Raw genomic sequence first — 21,932 nt, forward strand, 5'->3', positions numbered from 1 at the left:
AATTGTTTTATTATATTTAACAATAAAACATTTAATCCTAACATCAAAAGCCTTATAAATTGAATAAGATGTATCTTTTTAAGGACCACTTTAAAACTGGTTTAATGTTTCAAGTACTCAATACAGCATTTTTATTAGTATATTTTTTTTTCACATGAAGAAATATTTAGAAGAGAGATAACTCCTCCCAACAGATGTATTTTTTTTCTTACAACCACATACTATAATAGCCGTGTTTCGAGTTATGCCGGAACACCGTTTTTATTCGATTTTTACTCGCGCCTTCACTAAAATGTTCCACATGGTAACTTCCGGTTTCGTGACGTTTTCTTGAAATATCAAAACAAAAACATGAAAAAGCGGAATATCATAGTAAATAATAGGAGGTTTGGCTGAAGATATGATTTTTTTTTTCTCCTGGCTTGTTTCCGATTTGCAGAACTATCTCCAGGACAAAGGAATTCAGTGCAGTATGGCGAGAAACTTGGATTTACAATGTACATGTAGATCTAGGTCGTTGTGAACTCGTTCACGAACTTAATCTTGAGCGTTGAGGTACACCACACATGTATCTATTTATAATTAATAATGCTGTAAAATTTACGAATAAATTTCCACTTAAACTGTCAAAGTTAAATTGTACAGTGTAAAAATATATTCTATTTAATTATAATAGTAGCATCAGTGACCTTGCTGCCTTGTGGTTTATAGGTCCCTGGTTGCTTAATATTAAAAAATCTTTTATCATGTCTATAGATGTATTCTCATGGTGAATATGTAGACGTCGATACTCGATGCAGATATGTGTTCGTTGGATCGGAGAAGGTGATACTGGACCAAGTCAGCCATCCTAAGTTTCTAACTGGTATGATGTGTTGAAATTTTCTCAGCTTATAATAGTTATTAGATCAGCTCTAAAAGTAATTGTTTTTTTCACATGTTTACTGCATGCTTAGTATGGAAGTTACTTCAAGATCAATCATGTTATAATAGCTATTTACTGAGTATTTAGCATGGTCAAATATTTCAATATTTTACTAGATATTTAAAACAAGACTGTATAGTATGAAGTGTTGAAGTTCCTTTATCCTGCATCTGATAAAAATCTTTGAAATTCAATGATCGAAAAGAATACTGCATGAAACGATGTTATGCTGTTTACCCACACCATATTGCTAATGTGCCCCCTCAACGTGACCTACCCACCACACATCAAATCAAATGCCCCCTCCACATGCCATACTGCACAGTTCATAATCAATATGTTGTTTTCATTTATACACAAAGAGTTTAAAAATTGATCTCATATACACATTAAATGATGTCGCAATGTAAACAATTGTTACGGAACGATTTACTAATACAAAAAAAAATGTTTTAAAGAATCTTTGATTGGATAATTCATTATGTAGACACTTAGAGGGGTACTAAATACAAAAATATGTGGGGTTCTCCAAAAAACATTTTGGGCTCAGCTTACGCCTTGCCCAATATGCATTTTTCAAGGACCCCTTATATTTCTGTATTACCCCTCTAAGTGTCTATATAACTACAAAGAGTTAGTTTGAAATCAGAGAAAAAAATTCTTTAAATATAATTCATTTAGTAGATATTCCATTTGAGTCTAAATACCGAAAGAGGAAAAGAGAAAATATATAGGGAATTGGACCTACATATAAAACTCCTGCATCCCTAGTTAGGCGTTAAATGGATTGAGTAACCCTGGCCAATATTCACAGTTCAGTAAAATCATTAAAAAAACACATAAAATTCATAAGCACAACTTAATTGATCTTACAGTTAGAGAAACATATAGGCAGCACAAAGAAAAATAAATTAATCTAAAAACATTTATTTATATAAATTACATATATTGAAAATAGAATTGGAAGTTGAAATAGTTTAAAGATTGAATGAGTTTTGTTTTTATATAGGAACAAGGATTTAGATGTAGGATCTTTGGATGTTTTAGTTTACCTCATGCAGAAGTGTCGGTGGAGTTCTGCATGTGTATTACAAGCAGGACAATCAATGGTTATTATCTTCATATGGTAGGACACATTCCTAAATTTTCATATTTTGTTTTTAAAAATGAAAAATTTGATTTTTGAGTACATGAAAGTTTTTAGGATGATAAATTTTTAAAACATAATTATAATTAATTAACATTATATACACATTTTCTAATTTCTTCCTTTTTTACTACAGGATATAATGGAGTATGTAAGCATTGTGTTGCCTTCATTTTCTCATTGTCCAATTTTTTTGTGAAAAGCACAGGGACCGAAGCAATGAGGCCTATACAGACATACAGTGTGTCTGGGATAAGCCAAAGAAAAAGTCTGCACCATGTGAAATAAGCAAGATAGATTGAGGATTGATCATACCCAACCACCATCCATTGTGTCAACATTGTGTAATATCCACACATAAAGCATGCTTGTTTTGAGATACACACAGAAACTTAGACATTTAAGAGCATTGGCAATAAATTCTATTACAATGTGTAGCTAGAGTATTAAATCATTATACAATGTACATAGCACTCATAGTACATAAAGTATTTCGTATAAACTACATTTAATTTTAAAAGATAAAGAATGTTTAATTAGCTCTCAGTCAATAATTTTATCTTTTTTATTAAAAATGAAATACATCTCATTTGTATAATATACATTGTATGTCTAGTTGTTTTAATACAATTATTTGAGACTTTTAAAAATAAACATTTTACAAATCTGAAGCATTTTTTCCCTCATAATAATTATTTCTTTACAAGTGGCTTTTGAAGTTTGCACAAAAATGCACATACAGTAAGAATTTGATTTGGTTCAGGTTTTAGATTTAGCGGCATAGTTTTTGACAAAATCCGAAAAGTTTTCAATCTACCAATAGCTCTCTCTATATGAATCCTCAATTGAGCAATATGTGGATCTCTCAGGAGTGTATCTGGATCATTATACTGTTTTGCTTTTTGCTGCAAATTGTCTGTATCAGTAATGCTGAAATCTGTCTGAGTTAATGCATCTGTGTTGCTGAGTGGGATACCGGTATGCTCTCCATAATCATGATCTCTTGCAATATCTTCTATATAAAGCAAACATCAGTATTTATGATACTTTAAGAATGTGAATACAATCATCTGTTTGATAATAGCCATTTGTAATTCTTAAATTAACTGATGATGTGAATTCATAATATCAATATGAGATGTAAAATAACATTTTTAAGCACCTGGCTATGGTTGGGAGACGGATGTCTCCCTGTCAGAAATCACACATTCTTTTACAACAGCCATTCTATTCTTGGGGATTTATGTCATCAGCATCAACCTGAGACAAGAAATGAAGCAAAAACATTACACCAGTACACATGGTCTACAATACATGAGAGTACTGAATATTATATTATTTTTTATAATTATATATTCGATATGTTTAGTGTAAGAATTAGTAAAATAAAGAACATTGAAATTCAAAACAACTTACTACGCAGTACAGTTAAGGCAACATTTTCTGTAAAAAGTCACCGAAAATGATACACTTAATATTTAATTGTTTGATTTTTCGGCAAGACATTCTTATTAAAATAGCATTATGTTATCTTGAAGAGTATGTCCATCGCTATTCACATCGGTATTTTTTGTCATCATGTGACCCTCTTAAGTCACGTGGGCTCCGATTTTAGGTCAACAAATGAATTGTCAAATTTAACCAAAAAGTTCAAGGGCAAGGCAAACAAAAAAATAACTGCACAGTGTTTTAAATTGTCCCTATGTATCTATACTTTTGCAAAAACAATGCTCATTCAGTTAGTTTTCCGATATATTTAAGTTATTCAGCTAAAACAGACAGTAGCATATGAGAAATAGGGTATTTTCCTAATTTCATAGATAATTATAAATTACCTAAAGGATTACAAAGAAATGAGCATCACTTTTTGAAAACTATACAGTAAAACGAATAATTTAAAAAAATAAACCTACTTTTTAGATTGTCGCCTTGCCCTTGAACTTTTTGATTAAAAATTGACATCTTGGTACAGTCAATCTAAATTAAGATTTCAAACGCATCGCCGACCCAGCATGGGAGATAACTCTTTAGTACTTGATATAGTTTGTTTACCTCGTAGATTCTAAATAAATATACTTGCGGACTGCGCTGGGATTTTTTACTAAATCAAACGGTATGCATAAAACATCCTGAACATTTGTTCCTTCTATTTTGTGACTTCGTTCTCTATACAATATATGAATGATGTATGCAAAAAGACGTCTTTCAGACCTTCCGCATTTCCTCAAATATGTGTCAACACACAATATCATGCAGCTACACGTAGTGTAAATTTTGCTGCAGCATATATAAATCCAAAACGCCGATTGTTAATGAAAATGGAATTATTCAATTATAATTTTAAATAGTCAATTGATAGGCTCCATCAATGCAACATTTAAGTCGAAAACTATACAACTCTGTCACTACTGTACATACACTTGTGTACAAGAAAATGTTTTGGTTTGTTTCATTTTATTTTTGCATACGAGATTCTGTTATGATGGCTTTCATTTAAACCTTCAACTCCTAAGGAATTCAAGTTGTACGTCTTAAGAACTAAGCGGATAGTATTAATATTCCTGCATTTGGTAAGAAGACTACGTATACCATTTCATTCCGAAAGAGGTGGGGGGGGGCAATTCTCGAAAATGTTGAAAATACACGTCCCGGACTGGATAAGAAATAAATAATCTCCCTAACAAAAAAATACTATAGTTAACTATAGTTTACTATAGTTAACTATAGTAAATCAAAGTGTCAAAGTTTTCGTCAAAGTTTTTCAAAGTGTCAAAGTTTTCGCCAAAGTTTTTCAAAGTGTCAAAGTTTTCGTCAAAGTTTTTCAAAGTGTCAAAGTTTTCGCCAAAGTTTTTCAAAGTGTCAAAGTTTTTGCCAAAGTTTTTCAAAGTGTCAAAGTTTTCGTCAAAAAATTTCAAAGTGTCAAAGTTTTTGCCAAAGTTTTTCAAAGTGTCAAAGTTTTCGTCAAAGTTTTTCAAAGTGTCAAAGTTTTCGTCAAAGTTTTTCAAAGTGTCAAAGTTTTCGCCAAAGTTTTTCAAAGTGTCAAAGTTTCGTCAAAGTTTTTCAAAGTGTCAAAGTTTTTGCCAAAGTTTTTCAAAGTGTCAAAGTTTTCGTCAAAGTGTCAAGTTTTCGTCAAAGTTTTTCAAAGTGTCAAAGTTTTCGCCAAAGTTTTTCAAAGTGTCAAAGTTTTCGTCAAAGTTTTCCAAAGTGTCAAAGTTTTCGTCAAAGTTTTTCAAAGTGTCAAAGTTTTCGTCAAAGTTTTTCAAAGTGTCAAAGTTTTCGTCAAAGTTTTTCAAAATGTCAAAGTTTTCGCCAAAGTTTTTCAAAGTGTCAAAGTTTTCGTCAAAGTTTTTCAAAGTGTCAAGGTTTTCGCCAAAGTTTTTCAAAGTATCAGAATTTTCAATAAAGTTTTTCAAAGTATCAAACTTTTCGATAAAGTTTTTCAAAGCATCCCAAGTTTTCGATAAAGTTTTTCAAAGCATTCCAAGTTTTCGATAAAGTTTTTTAAATTTTCAAAGTTGGCGATAAAGTTTTTCTATGTGTAAAAGTATCCAAGTTTTCGATTAAGTTTTTTAAATATTCAAAGTTTTTGATAAAGTTTTTCAAAGTTTTCGATAAAGTTTTTAAAGTGTCAAAGTTTTTTAATAATTTTTTTCGAAGTGTTAAAGTTTCTAAGTTTTCAACAAAGTTTTTCAAAGTGTTAAATTTTTTGATAAAGTTTTTCAAAGTATCCAAGTTTTCGATTAAGTTTTACAAAGTATTAGAGACTTCGATAATGTTTTTCAAAGTGTCAAAGTTTTCGATAAAGTTTCTCGAAGAATAAAAGTTTTTCATAAAGTTTTTTAAAGTGTCTAAGTTTTCAATAAACTTTTTCAAATTTTTAAAGCATCCAAGTTTTCGATAAAGTTTTTCGAAGTATCCAAGTTTACAATTAATTTTTTCGAAGTATCCAAGTTTTCGCCAAAGTTTTTCAAAGTATCAAAGTTTTTGATAAAGTTTTTTGAAGTATCAAAGTTTTTCGATAAAGTTTTTCAAAGTGTCAAAGTTTTCGCCAAAGTTTTTCAAAGTATCAAAGTTTTCGCCAAAGTTTTTCAAAGTATCAAAGTTTTCGTCAAAGTTTTTCAAAGTGTCAAAGTTTTCGCCAAAGTTTTTCAAAGTGTCAAAGTTTTCGCCAAAGTTTTTCAAAGTGTCAAAGTTTTTGCCAAAGTTTTTCAAAGTGTCAAAGTTTTCGTCAAAGTTTTTCAAAGTGTCAAAGTTTTCGTCAAAGTTTTTCAAAGTGTCAAAGTTTTCGTCAAAGTTTTTCAGTGTCAAAGTTTTCGCCAAAGTTTTTCAAAGTGTCAAAGTTTTCGCCAAAGTTTTTCAAAGTGTCAAAGTTTTTGCCAAAGTTTTTCAAAGTGTCAAAGTTTTCACTAAAGTTTTTCAAAGTGTCAAAGTTTTCGTCAAAGTTTTTCAAAGTGTCAAAGTTTTCGTCAAAGTTTTTCAAAGTGTCAAAGTTATCACTATAGTAAATCAAAGTTTTCAAAGTGTTAAAGTTATCACTATAGTTAACTATAGTATTTTTTTGTTAGGGCTGCCCCAGACCAGCGCTCACGTCTTATGAATTAGAGGGTTTTTTTTTTTTTTTTTTTTTGCTTGCCAGACATTTTTTCAGTGAAGAGGAAAATAAATAATCTGTCCTTCATCTTATTGGAAATAAATATTATTTAAAAAAAATAACTTGGGAAAACATGCCAATCACCCCTCTCCTTCAGAATAAAATGGTGGTCCCCTTACATGTACCTGTTTTGAATCAATAATCTCCTTTTTAGCTCCTTTTATAGAAAAACAAATTAACACTACATGTATGTACATGCTGGAAATAATATCTTGATGGAGATTGACACCCACCACACAAACATATGCAAGTTGAGATTTCCAAATCTTAATAGCCTTTTCAGTAATTATACAGTATAAGTAAATGTATATGAAAAAGTCAAAGCGTGATTTATTGATCAAGAAAAATTTATTTCATAAACAGCTTTTCAAATTCATAGGTAGACTTTATAAGGAATACTGAGCAGGTGCAAATTATTTCCATCACTTCATGTTCTTGTGGATGAAGTCAATTCTGAAAATACAAGTATGAGAAAGTCAGGATATACATGTATACATACCATTATTGAGAGTAAATTGGTGTTAAAAATTAAATTAAATTCAAAACAATGTATTAAAACATGGAGCATTGAATGCATGATTAATTGAAAAATAAATTACATGCAATTCTACTGTTTTATTTTATGATTTTGTCAGGAATATTGCTTGGTTTATAATAGATAAAATCATGGAGCATACCATTTTCCTTAAATGATGGATTAACTTGCTGCCTGAATGAATTCATAGATCCGATTCTTTGGGAATAGCTGCAACAAATTATAATGCTATGAGATTACTAAATGAAATACATTGTAGAATAAATTGACATTACACACACAAAACAAATCATGATATACAAGATATTAAATAGAAACAAAGTTGTGTTACAAAACTTTTCTGGGAAATTAAAAACTCTGACATTTACGAGACAAAGTAATTAGTATATGAAAAAAAAAACATTCTTTCATCTTTACCAAAATGAAAAATAAATATAATCATACCTGCATGCTTAAAAATGTTAAATGCTTTAGAAGTATACATACCCTGTGGAGAAATGGAAGGGATTTTTATTTATTCATCCTCAAGCCTGGAACTCTTGACAGCTAGCTACAATAGTAGAAGTTTTATATATCATATAATTTAAACAAAAATAATGTATAAATTACAGAATTTCATTGACTTGACATGCAATCAAACTAAAAAATATTTTATTTCCCCCATTAATTTAGTTCTATAAATTCACAAACAAAGATTTAAACTGTAGGTTTTGTTTTCAACATAATGATACAGAAAATATTTTATAAATATATTATGTAGCATATTTGTATACTGTCAGAAAGAAAACAACCTATCATGTTCAGTAAATCATTGTCAACCAATTTACTGAAACAATGAAATTTCAAATTTAATTTAGTGTAAATCTGTATTACTTTTGTCACATTTGATCCCCATTACTACACATAATGTCTCAAAGAATATAAGCGAATTGACAAGAACTCTGTACCATATACTTATGGTACAATTACATAAAAAATTCTAATATAAAAGTGTTCAACTTTGTATGTGTATGTTGGAACTGTTGGGGGGGGGCATAATATACACACAATCGCAATACACTGCATTAGGTTTTCACTGACTGTGATACATGTAATACATGTAAATGATCATGTAAACACTCGCTATCGGTTTTTTCTATAAAATATCTAGATATTGCACATACATGCGCATACATACCTGGGCTAAATGTACTGCAGAGATGGATCTAGGGAGCTGGATGATGATCGTCTCAGTCTTTTATTATCTTCCGAAATAATGTTCTCATATTCTCGTAATAAGGATAAACAATGCCTTGTTTCTTATCTTATCCCTATTTTCTTATAAGATTCCCCGGTTATTGCATTAAAATCCACTGCATATCTCAGCTGATGTCGCCACGTTTGTAGATGTAAACAACACTCCATGTCATCGAGTGCAAGCGTTCGGCTGAAGCCGAATGCAGCCAAGCGGCACATAAAAAGTGAATTATTTTATAGATCTGCTATTCTATGTAAGAGAAAACCACTAATAAGTATTTATTTAAACATGAAAATATTGACGTTTGCTACAAATTCTTGCAAATATCGGTAAATAGTTATTTTGAGCTCTATTTCCTTATAAAGATTGATCAGGGCCGAGCAACTGTCATGACGTCAGACCTCATTATGACCTCATTACCATATTTTTTCATGTGTTGCCTTAACTGTACTGCGTATATGTTTTACTGGTGTCAAGTCATAATCACTGCAACCATCCTCGTCTCTGCAGACACCAGCATCGTTCTTCATAGAATTGTGTAAATGTAATAAAGCCTGTTCTCTTTTTAGAATTGAGGTATTAGGGCGAATCTACAAACGAAATTCATCTTTATTGTAGCAGTGTATTCATAGCAATAGTTGTGTACATATTAATTGCAAAGCTTATGTACGTTTGATTTTTTTTTAAATTTGCATCTGTGGAATATAGGCATTATGAGGTAAATTAATTATATTTTAAACCTTTTTTTACTTTATTTGAAGTTGTTATATTCAAATACTTCTGGGTATGGGTGGTCAGGAGTGGGTTTTTCGTCCACAAAGTGTAAGGAACAGACAAGTCTCATTCTTTTAGGCTCGAAGTCGGATCCCCTACTTCTAAGGTCAAGACATTTTTTTCTTTTTGTTGGTGCCTTTATTTTGGAGAAGAAGTCAAAAAACTGTACTGACGACATGTACCCATATCTCCCCTGTATTCAGTCGTCATATGTTCAGCCAGAAGCCGCGCAGGAGTACCAGCCGGCGTCCTTTTTCGCTTCAAACGGTATGTTTCCAACGTAAACAATGACAACCGGAAGTAACTATGAGGAACATTTTTGTGAAATCACGTGATCGGCGTGAATAAAAGTAGAATAAAAACGGTGTTCCGGCATAACTCGAAACGCGGCTATTGTGTGATTTTCTGACTTAGGAAACATCGCTTCGTGTTGATTTCTAACATAATTTTAATAGGTATGATACTAAGTATTATTTTCATATGCACCTCATATATTAAATTAAATGTTGTGATAATAAATCGCTTATCTTTCTGTTTTCAATGTTTAATTTCTTCATATCATGATCTGACATAAAAATCATTTCTGAAAAAAATAAGCAGTGCTTCATACTTCAAACTATTTTCTATGTGACTCTAATTATTGTTGTTTTTGAAAATCAATCTTACAAATTTTAAATTTTCTCAAGTGAAATTTATAGAAAAGGGTCAGGACCCCTTAATTATGTAAAGAAACAGCTTTGTGATTTGATAGAAACTTATTATTCAATATCATATGGATATCCAAATGGCTTAAAGTACTGCAACATAATGCATAAATACATACATGTATAATTATAAAACATACAACACCATGCATCAACAATGTGTAAAGTTATATGCAATTTATAACACGATAAGGTGCAAAAATTTAGATGAAGGAGAAAATGAACCCATTACTTTGTATCTTCATGACCAATGTATTGAATCCTATCTTTTGACAAGTGGCGGCATAAAAAAACAACATTATTAAGTGTTTGAACACAGTTATACGAATATTTACTAACAGCATGTACAGTGAGTAGACTCTTTTGTCGATCTTAATTATATTTCAAGAAATCAATCCTGATAGTGATTAGACTACCATATTTAAGTAATTATTTGTACTTGAACTGCTCTGAATTCTCCTGGATTCAGTAAATAAATTCTTGTTTTAAGTAAATCAATTAAATACAATTTAAACAAGATGTGTTTGTGAAACACTATGCACCCGGCGTCAACAAAGTTCTAAAGATTATTTTTTATCAAATACAGTAGATTGGTAAATAATCACAATGGTTTTATTTTCACTATGTGGACCGTGGAATTAAAAAGATTTACAGTAGGTCACAGTCAATTTACTGGATCATTGTCCTTGGTGTAATTTGAAAGCAATTAATTAATGGAGTATGCATACCAAATATAAAGTCTCTATCTCCTTCAAAAGTTATCGAAATGTATCTGTTCATTACAGAAAAATAGTCATAAACTGATTGAAATCGGCCCGTTCACGTGCGGTTTGACAAGTCCGATCTAAATGATAACTGGATACGTATCTGCGCTCGAATTAAATTATGAACAGGATGTTTCATGTTAATTTACTGATGACCTCTTCTTTGCAACAAAACACATCTATGTTTTGAAAATAGCTAAAATCGTCAAGTTTTTGAGATATTTCCTTTCTGTTATTAATGCAGTCAGAGACATATTTATGAACATAAGTCATTGCTATGACAACCATAAGATTATCATCATTACACCTTGACAAAAGAAAGAACAAGGTATCAATGGTTTTCATATAAATCTTGCCCTCTGGTTTCTAAAAAGTAAAACTGGTGTAAGATGTGAAAAAAATACTTTCTGAATTATTGAAATTCCATGCAGAAAAATCATACAAATCATTTTTCTCACATGTGTTTTTAAATGCTAATTGTGACGTCATAAACTTATGCATTTATATGTATTTTCTTCAAATGTAGCAGAAGACAACAATTTTCAATGAAATTTTCTTTCAGAAAATATTGTCCACAGGCATCGCCCACAAAGATTTTGAGATATGTGATTTTTTGTTGTTTTTTGCACAACATATCAAAAAATTAAAGTGGGCGATGGCTGTGGACACTATTTTCTAAAGGAAAATTACCCTTGAAATTGGCTAACTCGAGGCTTTTTCTGTTAAAAATACAGAAATGCATCACATTAATAATTTCATATATGCAGAATTGAAATTCTTTGTGCTATATTCTTTCCTGATTTATCACCGCTATATACTTAACTAATATTGAAGCCGAATTCAAAACTTTTTGATGACATTACATTGTTTGGGCACAATTAAGCTAAAACCATACCGTCTTCTTTGGCGGTTGTAACCTATCAAATAAGTTTTATTATTGTTAGTAGTATGAGTGAGTAGGTTTATCTCCGTGACCTCAGAAGAAGGTAATGAGTTACTGTGTGCTTATTACTTAATGACGCTACTTTCTAACGCTTACGTTAACAAAATTGTGATTGATTAATTCTTTAATTATCTTCTTAAATTAAGATTCTCGGACAAATTAATGATATTTCTAAACAATAGATATCCACAACACATAACCAAAAACAAATTAATTTAATTTTAAGCTGGGGCCGATTTTCCCCCATGGAGCCCCTACCTCTTTGTTTTTAACTTGAAAATACATATGACTGAATATACGTATGACGATACGTACGAGTGTACAATCATGGAATGGGCAAATGAATTGCTCTTTACCAATTTTATGAATTGTTTTTAATTACTCTTGCACTGTATAATGTAAGGAATCTGCTATATTCCTCATCCCAAGATTTTCTTTCTTTATGGCATCAGATTGATTTCAATACTTGACTTCAGATCGATTCAATTTTTGGGGGTCGTGTTTGCTCAACTCCTATTTTGTATTGTATTATGGACTTTGATATTGAATGTTTTTCTTATCTCCATATCCTTCTTAAATGAATGACGGGTATGGATATAACGAACAGCAAATATATTCCAGGTTAAAATTGTTAAAAAAACCACTTATTCTGAACCCTATAAGTTTACACTTGTTTCTTAAGTACGTGTACTAAATCCAAGCATTATGTTCATGAAAACAATTTGAGCAGTAATGTATAGAAAATACTTTTATCCTTGTTTGAGTTTGAACATGTTAATGAAAGACTTACTACATCACTTCACCTGTCACTCCTCAAAAAATAAAAAGCTCCAAAAACATTGTACCTGATGTTTTTTTATGTATAAAGAAACATTATGTAGAAGTTATTTTTTCACCCTTGTCAGTAAACATTCAGTGTACTTCATCATGCATTCTATAGAGTCAAATAACCAACTTATTATCTACTACGTTTGTTTATGTTCAGTACATGCGCCGACCTGCAGAGACAACATCTATTGTCCTTTACTCAATCCAATGAATATCCGCAATCTTTTCTTTAAATGTTGTAAGCAAATTCCCTGATACATTAAATTTGCGAATTTGCTAATAAATAAAATTTTCTTTTAATCTGACAAATAAAAAAAATGATCAAAAACTTACAGTGTCTGTAAATTTGGCAATCCATTAAAGGCGTTGTCTGCAATGGTGGTTATCTGGTTGCTTTGTAGTGATCTGAAATAATATTTCTTCTTTAATTCATTAAAATGTCTACAAATATTAGTTTTTTTTACGTCTAAGTGTCTCTACCGACATTGTTAATGTTGAACTCTTTGCATTAGATTACATCATTACATAAATTATCATTGACTCATCCTTATGTAATATTGAACCTATTTTGTCGAAAGATATTTTTACGACATTGTTGATCTCAAAAATTTACCATAAACCATTAAACACTGCAAGGTATAGACCCTCTCAAAATAGAGTTAACTTTGAAAGTACAAGTTGTGATTATTATTCAAAGTTTTGTTGATCAGAGATACCTTATTGAGACTTATTGAAATGTACAGTGGATGGAAACAATACTCTCCATTTCTTTTGCCAATTTCTTTTTAATTATTTTATTATATTTAACAGTAAAACATTTAATCCCAACATCAAAAGCCTTATAAATTGAATAGGCTGTATCTTTTTAAGGACCACTTTAAAACTGGTTTAATGTTTCAAGTACTCAATACAGCATTTTTATAAGTATAACTTTTTTCACATGAAGAAATATTTAGAAGAAATATAACTCCTCCCAACAGATGTTTTTTTTTTTCTTACAACAACATACAACATTGTGTGATTTTCTGACTTAGGAAACATCGCTTCGTGTTGTTTTCTAACATAATTTTAATAGGTATGATACTAAGTATTATTTTCATATGCACCTCATATATTAAATTAAATGTTGTGATAATAAATCGTTTATATTTCTGTTCTCAATGTTTAATTTCTTCATATCATGATCTGACATAAAAATCGTTTCTGAGAAAATAAGCAGTGCTTCATACTTCAAACTATTTTCTATGTGACTCTAATGTTATTGTTGTTTTTGAAAATAAATCTTACAATTTTTAAATTTTCTCAAGTGAAATTTATAGAAAAGGGTCAGGACCCCTTAATTATGTAAAGAAACAGCATTGTGATTGGATCGAAACTTATTATTTAATATCATATGGTTATCCAAATGGCTTAAAGTACTGCAACATAATGCATACATACATACATGTATAGTTATAAAAGTTACAACACCATGCATCAACAATGTGTAAAGTTATATGCAAATTATAACACGATAAGGAAAAAATTTAACTGAAGGAAAAAATGTACCAATTACTTTGTATCTTCATGACCAATGTATTGAATCCTATCTTTTGACAAGTGGCGGCATAAAAACAACATTATTAAGTATTTGAACACAGTTATATGAATATTTACTAACAGCATGTACAGTGAGTAGACTCTTTTGTCGATCTTAATTATATTTCAAGAAATCAATCTCGATAGTGATTAGACTACCATATTTAAGTAAATATTTGTACTTGAACTGCTCTGAATTCTCCTGGATTCAGTAAATAAATGCTTGTTTTAAGTAAATCAATTATATACAATTTAAAGAAGATGTGTTTGTAAAACACTATGCACCCGGCGTCAACAAAGTTCTAAAGATTAATTTTTATCAAATACTGTAGATTGGTAAATAATCACAATGGTTTTATTTTCACTATGTTCGCGATTCACCATTTTTCGCAAAGTTAAACCCATAGCAAAGGTCATCATTTCTTTTAAAAACTTTTAAATGCTTATACGAAAATTAAATTAATTTCTAGTTGCGTGAAATTAAAACCATAGCGAATGGTACTTTCTGAGAAATCGTGAAATTTAAACACCGTGGAATTAAAAAGATTTACAGTAGGTCACAGTCAATTTACTGGATCATTGTCCTTGGTGTAATTTGAAAGCAATTAATGAATGGAGTATGCATACCAAATATAAAGTCTATCTCTTTCAAAAGTTATCGAAATGTATCTGTTCATTAGAGAAAAATAGTCATAAACTGATTGAAATCGGCCCGATCACGTGCGGTTTGACTAGTCCGATCTAAATGATAACTGGATACGTATCTGCGCTCGAATTAAATTATGAACAGGATGTTTCATGTTAATTTACTGATGACCTCTTCTTTGCAACAAAACACATCTATGTTTTGAAAAATAGCTAAAATCGTCAAGTTTTTGAGATATTTTCTTTCTGTTATTAATGCAGTCAGAGACATATTTATGAACATAAGTCATTGCTATGACAACCATAAGATTATCATCATTACACCTTGACAAAAGAAAGAACAAGGTATCAATGGTTTTCATATAAATCTTGCCCTGTGGTTTTTAAAAAGTAAAACTGGTGTAAGAAGTAAAAAAAATACTTTCTAAATTATTGAAATTCCATGCAGAAAAATCATAAAAATCATTTTTCTCACATGTGTTTTTAAATGCTTATTGTGACGTCATAAACTGATGCATTTTCACGTATTTTCTTCAAATGTAGCAGAAGACAACAATTTTCAATGAAATTTTCTTTCAGAAAATATTGTCCACAGGCATTGCCCACAAAGATTTTGAGATATGTGATTTTTTATGGTTTTTTGCACAACATATCAAAAAATAAAAGTGCGCGATGGCTGTGGAAACTATTTTCTAAAGGAAAATTACCCTTGAAATTGGCTAATTTGAGGCTTTTTCTGTTAAAAATACAGAAATGCATCACATTAATAATTTCATATTTGCAGAATTGAAATTCTTTGTGCTATATTCTTTCCTGATTTATCACCGCTATATACTTAACTAATATTGAAGCCAAATTCAAAACTTTTTGATGACATTACATTGTTAGGGCACAATTAAGGGGATGAAGGATGTATGGTCACGTGACTCAGTTGATTTACGTCATAATCTCTGATAAAATATGTACAAAACGAGATTAAAACCACAGTATTTGTAAAAAAAAAAATTACTGTTTGTTTGAGTTCACCATCTTGTATAAAAATAACTAAAAACATTCAAACTTTCTTGCAAATAGTTTCAAATTACGGATTAGATTGATCCACTCTTCTGTTTCCCTACACTGCGCGTCCAACGAGTCGCTGACGTCATAGTGGATCTCAGTACAGTAAGATTATAAAAGGTAAAACATGGGTCGTATAATATCATAAAAACGGGTCATGATCAGTACATGGTGGGACATTTTATGAATTACAGAACACAAAAAATATTTTACATGGTTGTTGACGGAAATATATTGTAGTTATGTCTTGCTTAGCTTATTTCGCAAATGTGTGACGTCATAGTAGGGTTTTCCGGTACTCGAGAAATGTAAACATGACACGTTTTTCTATGATCATGACTCGTTTAACTTTGCCCCGTGCAATATTGAGCTCAGCTTTACCAATCGATATTTTTACAGTTAATCAATACAATGGCGACCTTGAACTTCGACGTAAATTTTCAAATATTGAATGATAGGATTTTTTGCAAATTAATTTTCTTATGGTTTAAGTTGTCCTAAAAAAGTCGTAAATTTCCGTCTCCAGATGTGGTGTTACAAAAGAATCTTGCTTTTTTTCGAATTTTTAACCCTATTCATACTATAATAAAATTTAAAAGACACATTTCCGCTGGTATATTTTTTATCTATGGTGAAAAATTTCAATTATCGACCGAGTTGTGGACCCAGAAACACGGAGAATAAAAACTCCGCTCAGACACTGTGGGGTATGGTATTTGTCACTCAATATCTCAAAAATAAGTCTAGAAACCTATTGATATGTCTGCTTTATAGTATGTAGGACATACTAAATAAGATATATACAAAATATGAAAAAAATTAAATGACAGGTATTTTTTCAGCTAAAGGTCCTTCATCCCGATAAGCTAAAACCATACCGCCTTCTTTGGCGGTTGTAACCTATCAAATAAGTTTTATTATTGTTAGTAGTATGAGTAAGTAGTTTTATCTCAGTGACCTCAGAGGAAGGTAATGAGTTACTGTGTGCTTATTACTTAATGACGCTACTTTCTAACGCTTACGTTAACAAAATTGTGATTAATTAATTCTTTAATTATCTTCTGAAATTAAGATTCTCGGACAAATTAATAATATTTCTAAACAATAGATATCCACAACACATAACCAAAAACAAATTAATTTAATTTTAAGCTGGGGCCGATTTTCCCCCATGGAGCCCCTACCTCTTTATTTTTAACTTGAAAATACATATGACTGAATATACGTATGACAATACGTACGAGTGTACAATCATGGAATGGGCAAATGAATTGCTCTTTACCAATTTTGTGAATTGTTTTTAATTACTCTTGCACTGTATAATGTAAGGAATCTGCTATATTCCTCATCCCAAGATTTTCTTTCTTTATGGCATCAGATTGATTTCAATACTTGACTTCAGATCGATTCAATTTTTGGGGGTCGTGTTTGCTCAACTCCTATTTTGTATTGTATTATGGACTTTGATATTGAATGTTTTTCTTATCTCCATATCCTTCTTAAATGAATGACGGGTATGGATATAACGAACAGCAAATATATTCCAGGTTAAAATTGTTAAAAAAAAACACTTATTCTAAACCCTATAAGTTTACACTTGTTTCTTAAGTACGTGTACTAAATTCAAGCATTATGTTCATGAAAACAATTTGAGCAGTAATGTATAGAAAATACTTTTATCCTTGTTTGAGTTTGAACATGTTAATGAAAGACTTACTACATCAGTTCACCTGTCACTCCTCAAAAAATAAAAAGCTCCAAAGACATTGTACCTGATGTTTTTTTTTATGTATAAAGAAACATTATGTAGAAGTTATTTTTTCACCCTTGGCAGTAAACATTCAGTGTACTTCATCATGCATTCTATAGAGTCAAATAACCAACTTATTATCTACTACGTTTGTTTATGTTCAGTACATGCGCCGACCTGCAGAGACAACATCTATTGTCCTTTACTCAATCCAATGAATATCCGCAATCTTTTCTTGAAATGTTGTAAGAAAATTCCCTGATACATTAAATTTGCGAATTTGCTAATAAATAAAATTTTCTTTTAATCTGACAAATAAAAAAATGATCAAAAACTTACAGTGTCTGTAAATTTGGCAATCCATTAAAGGCGTTGTCTGCAATGGTGCTTATCTGGTTGCTTTGTAGTGATCTGAAATAATATTTCTTCTTTAATTCATTAAAATGTCTACTCTACAAATATTAGTTTTTTTTAAGGTCTAAGTGTCTCTACCGACATTGTTAATGTTGAACTCTTTGCATTAGATTACATCATTACATAAATTATCATTGACTCATCCTTATGTAATATTGAACCTATTTTGTCGAAAGGTATTTTTACGACATTGATGATCTCAAAAATTTACCATAAACCATTAAACACTGCAAGGTATAGACCCTCTCAAAATAGAGTTAACTTTGAAAGTACAAGTTGTGATTATTATTCAAAGTTTTGTTGATCAGAGATACCTTATTGAGACTTATTAAAATGTACAGTGGATGGAAACAATACTTTCCATTTCTTTTGCCAATTTCTTTTTAATTGTTTTATTATATTTAACAGTAAAACATTTAATCCCAACATCAAAAGCCTTATAAATTGAATAGGCTGTATCTTTTTAAGGACCACTTTAAAACTGGTTTAATGTTTCAAGTACTCAATACAGCATTTTTATTAGTATAACTTTTTTCACATGAAGAAATATTTAGAAGAAATATAACTCCTCCCAACAGATGTTTTTTTTTTCTTACAACAACATACAACATTGTGTGATTTTTTGACTTAGGAAACGTCGCTTCGTGTTGTTTTCTAACATAATTTTAATAGGTATGATACTAAGTATTATTTTCATATGCACCTCATATATAAATTAAATGTTGTGATAATAAATCGTTTATATTTCTGTTCTCAATGTTTAATTTCTTCATATCATGATCTGACATAAAAATCATTTCTGAGAAAATAAGCAGTGCTTCATACTTCAAACTATTTTCTATGTGATTCTAATGTTATTGTTGTTTTTGAAAATCAATCTTACAAATTTTAAATTTTCTCAAGTGAAATTTATAGAAAAGGGTCAGGACCCCTTAATTATGTAAAGAAACAGCATTGTGATTTGATCGAAACTTATTATTTAATATCATATGGATATCCAAATGGCTTAAAGTACTGCAACATAATGCATACATACATACATGTATAGTTATAAAAGTTACAACACCATGCATCAACAATGTGTAAAGTTATATGCAAATTATAACACGATAAGGTGCAAAAATTTAACTGAAGGAAAAAATGTACCCATTACTTTGTATCTTCATGACCAATGTATTGAATCCTATCTTCTGACAAGTGGCGGCATATAAACAACATTATTAAGTATTTGAACACAGTTATATAAATATTTACTAACAGCATGTACAGTGAGTAGACTCTTTTGTCGATCTTAATTATATTTCAAGAAATCAATCTCGATAGTGATTAGACTACCATATTTAAGTAATTATTTGTACTTGAACTGCTCTGAATTCTCCTGGATTCAGTAAATAAATACTTGTTTTAAGTAAATCAATTATATACAATTTAAACAAGATGTGTTTGTAAAACACTATGCACCCGGCGGAAACAAAGTTCTAAAGATTAATTTTTATCAAATACTGTAGATTGGTAAATAATCATAATGGTTTTATTTTCACTATGTTCGCGATTCACCATTTTTCGCGAAGTTAAACCCATAGCGAAGGTCATCATTTCTTTTAAAAACTTTTAAATGCTTATACGAAAATTAAATTAATTTCTAGTTGCGTGAAATTAAAACCATCGTGAATGGTACTTTTTGAGAAATCGTGAATTTTAAACACCGTGGAATTAAAAAGATTTACAGTAGGTCACAGTCAATTTACTGGATCATTGTCCTTGGTGTAATTTGAAAGCAATTAAATAATGGAGTATGCATACCAAATATAAAGTCTCTATCTCCTTCAAAAGTTATCACTCAAGAGGGACGTTAAACAATATACAATCAATCAATCAAAAGTTATCGAAATGTATCTGTTCATTACAGAAAAATAGTCATAAACTGATTGAAATAGGCCCGTTCAGGTATCGGTTTAGTAAAGCAAGAATACAAACGACGTCATGTGACGTCAGAGTATATTACGCACCGAATGCCACGTGCGGTTTGACAAGTCCGATCTAAATGAAAACTGGATACGTATCTGCGCTCGAATTAAATTATGAACAGGATGTTTCATGTTAATTTACTGATGACCTCTTCTTTGCAACAAAACACATCTATGTTTTGAAAATAGCTAAAATCGTCAAGTTTTTGAGATATTTCCTTTCTGTTATTAATGCAGTCAGAGACATTTTTATGAACATAGGTCATTCCTATGACAACCATAAGATTATCATCATTACACCTTGACAAAAGAAAGAACAAGGTATCAATGGTTTTCATATAAATCTTGCCCTGTTGTTTCTAAAAAATAAAACTGGTGTAAAAGGTGAAAACAAATGCTTTCTGAATTATTGAAATTCCATGCAGAAAAATCATACAAATCATTTTTCTCACATGTGTTTTTAAATGCTAATTGTGACGTCATAAACTTATGCATTTTCACGTATTTATTACAAATGAAGCAGAAGACAACAATTTTCAATGAAATTTTCTTTCAGTAAATATTGTCCACAGGCATCGCCCACAAAGATTTTGAGATATGTGATTTTTTATGGTTTTTTGCACAACATATCAAAAAATAAAAGTGCGCGATGGCTGTGGAAACTATTTTCTAAAGGAAAATTACCCTTGAAATTGGCTAATTTGAGGCTTTTTCTGTTAAAAATACAGAAATGCATCACATTAATAATTTCATATTTGCAGAATTGAAATTCTTTGTGCTATATTCTTTCCTGATTTATCACCGCTATATACTTAACTAATATTGAAGCCGAATTCAAAACTTTTTGATGACATTACATTTTTAGGGCACAATTAAGCTAAAACCATACCGTCTTCTTTGGCGGTTGTAACCTATCAAATAAGTTTTATTATTGTTAGTAGTATGAGTAAGTAGTTTTATCTCAGTGACCTCAGAGGAAGGTAATGAGTTACTGTGTGTTTATTACTTAATGACGCTACTTTCTAACGCTTACGTTAACAAAATTGTGATTAATTAATTCTTTAATTATCTTCTTAAATTAAGATTCTCGGACAAATTAATGATATTTCTAAACAATAGATATCCACAACACATAACCAAAAACAAATAAATTTAATTTTAAGCTGGGGCCGATTTTCCCCCATGGAGCCCCTACCTCTTTATTTTTAACTTGAAAATACATACGACTGAATATACGTATGACAATACGTACGGGTGTACAATCATGGAATGGGCAAATGAATTGCTCTTTACCAATTTTATGAATTGTTTTTAATTACTCTTGCACCGTATAATATAAGGAATCTGCTACATTCCTCATCCCAAGATTTTCTTTCTTTATGGCATCAGATTGATTTCAATACTTGACTTCAGATCGATTCAATTTTTGGGGATCATGTTTGCTCAACTCCTATTTTGTATTGTTAATGGACTTTGATATTGAATGTTTTTCTTATCTCCATATCCTTCTTAAATGAATGACGGGTATGGATATAACGAACAGCAAATATATTCCAGGTTAAAATTGTTCAAAAAACCACTTATTCTAAACCCTATAAGTTTACACTTGTTTCTTAAGTACGTGTACTAAATTCAAGCATTATGTTCATGAAAACAATTTGAGCAGTAATGTATAGAAAATACTTTTATCCTTGTTTGAGTTTGAACATGTTAATGAAAGACTTACTACATCACTTCACCTGTCACTCCTCAAATATAAAAAGCTCCAAAAACATTGTACATGATGTGGTTTTTTTATGTATAAAGAAACATTAAGTATAAGTTATTTTTTCACCCTTGGCAGTAAACATTCAGTGTACTTCATCATGCATTCTATAGAGTCAAATAACCAACTTATTATCTACTACGTTTGTTTATGTTCAGTACATGCGCCGACCTGCAGAGACAACATCTATTGTCCTTTACTAAATCCAATGAATATCCGCAATCTTTTCTTGAAATGTTGTAAGCA

At 30.5% G+C, this 21,932-nt stretch overlaps 1 protein-coding gene and 2 long non-coding RNA genes across 3 annotated transcripts in view; 1 reads left to right on the forward strand and 2 right to left on the reverse strand.

The window, feature by feature from the left end:
- LOC134240128 (leucine-rich repeat-containing protein 15-like) overlaps positions 1-21,932 on the reverse strand; it is a 50,333-nt gene that overhangs the window by 27,725 nt on the left and 676 nt on the right. The window contains exons 3-4 of the mRNA XM_062722235.1: positions 17,880-17,951; positions 12,842-12,913 (exon numbers count right to left, since the gene is read on the reverse strand). Coding sequence (XP_062578219.1) covers positions 12,842-12,913; positions 17,880-17,951 — 144 coding nt within the window. The remainder of the gene's footprint in view (positions 1-12,841; positions 12,914-17,879; positions 17,952-21,932) is intronic.
- LOC134240123 (uncharacterized) lies at positions 227-3,356 on the forward strand. The gene is made up of 4 exons (XR_009986361.1): positions 227-555; positions 757-865; positions 1,935-2,051; positions 2,209-3,356. It is a non-coding gene; the product is annotated as an uncharacterized LOC134240123 (long non-coding RNA).
- Positions 7,064-8,781, reverse strand: LOC134240127 (uncharacterized). The gene is made up of 4 exons (XR_009986369.1): positions 8,436-8,781; positions 7,745-7,808; positions 7,401-7,468; positions 7,064-7,176 (listed from the first exon to the last, which is right to left on the reverse strand). It is a non-coding gene; the product is annotated as an uncharacterized LOC134240127 (long non-coding RNA).

This window comes from Saccostrea cucullata, unplaced genomic scaffold (assembly GCF_032062105.1).
Source record: "Saccostrea cucullata isolate Sc308-1 unplaced genomic scaffold, CSIRO_AGI_Scuc_v1 ctg1099, whole genome shotgun sequence".
Taxonomy (NCBI): domain Eukaryota; kingdom Metazoa; phylum Mollusca; class Bivalvia; order Ostreida; family Ostreidae; genus Saccostrea; species Saccostrea cuccullata.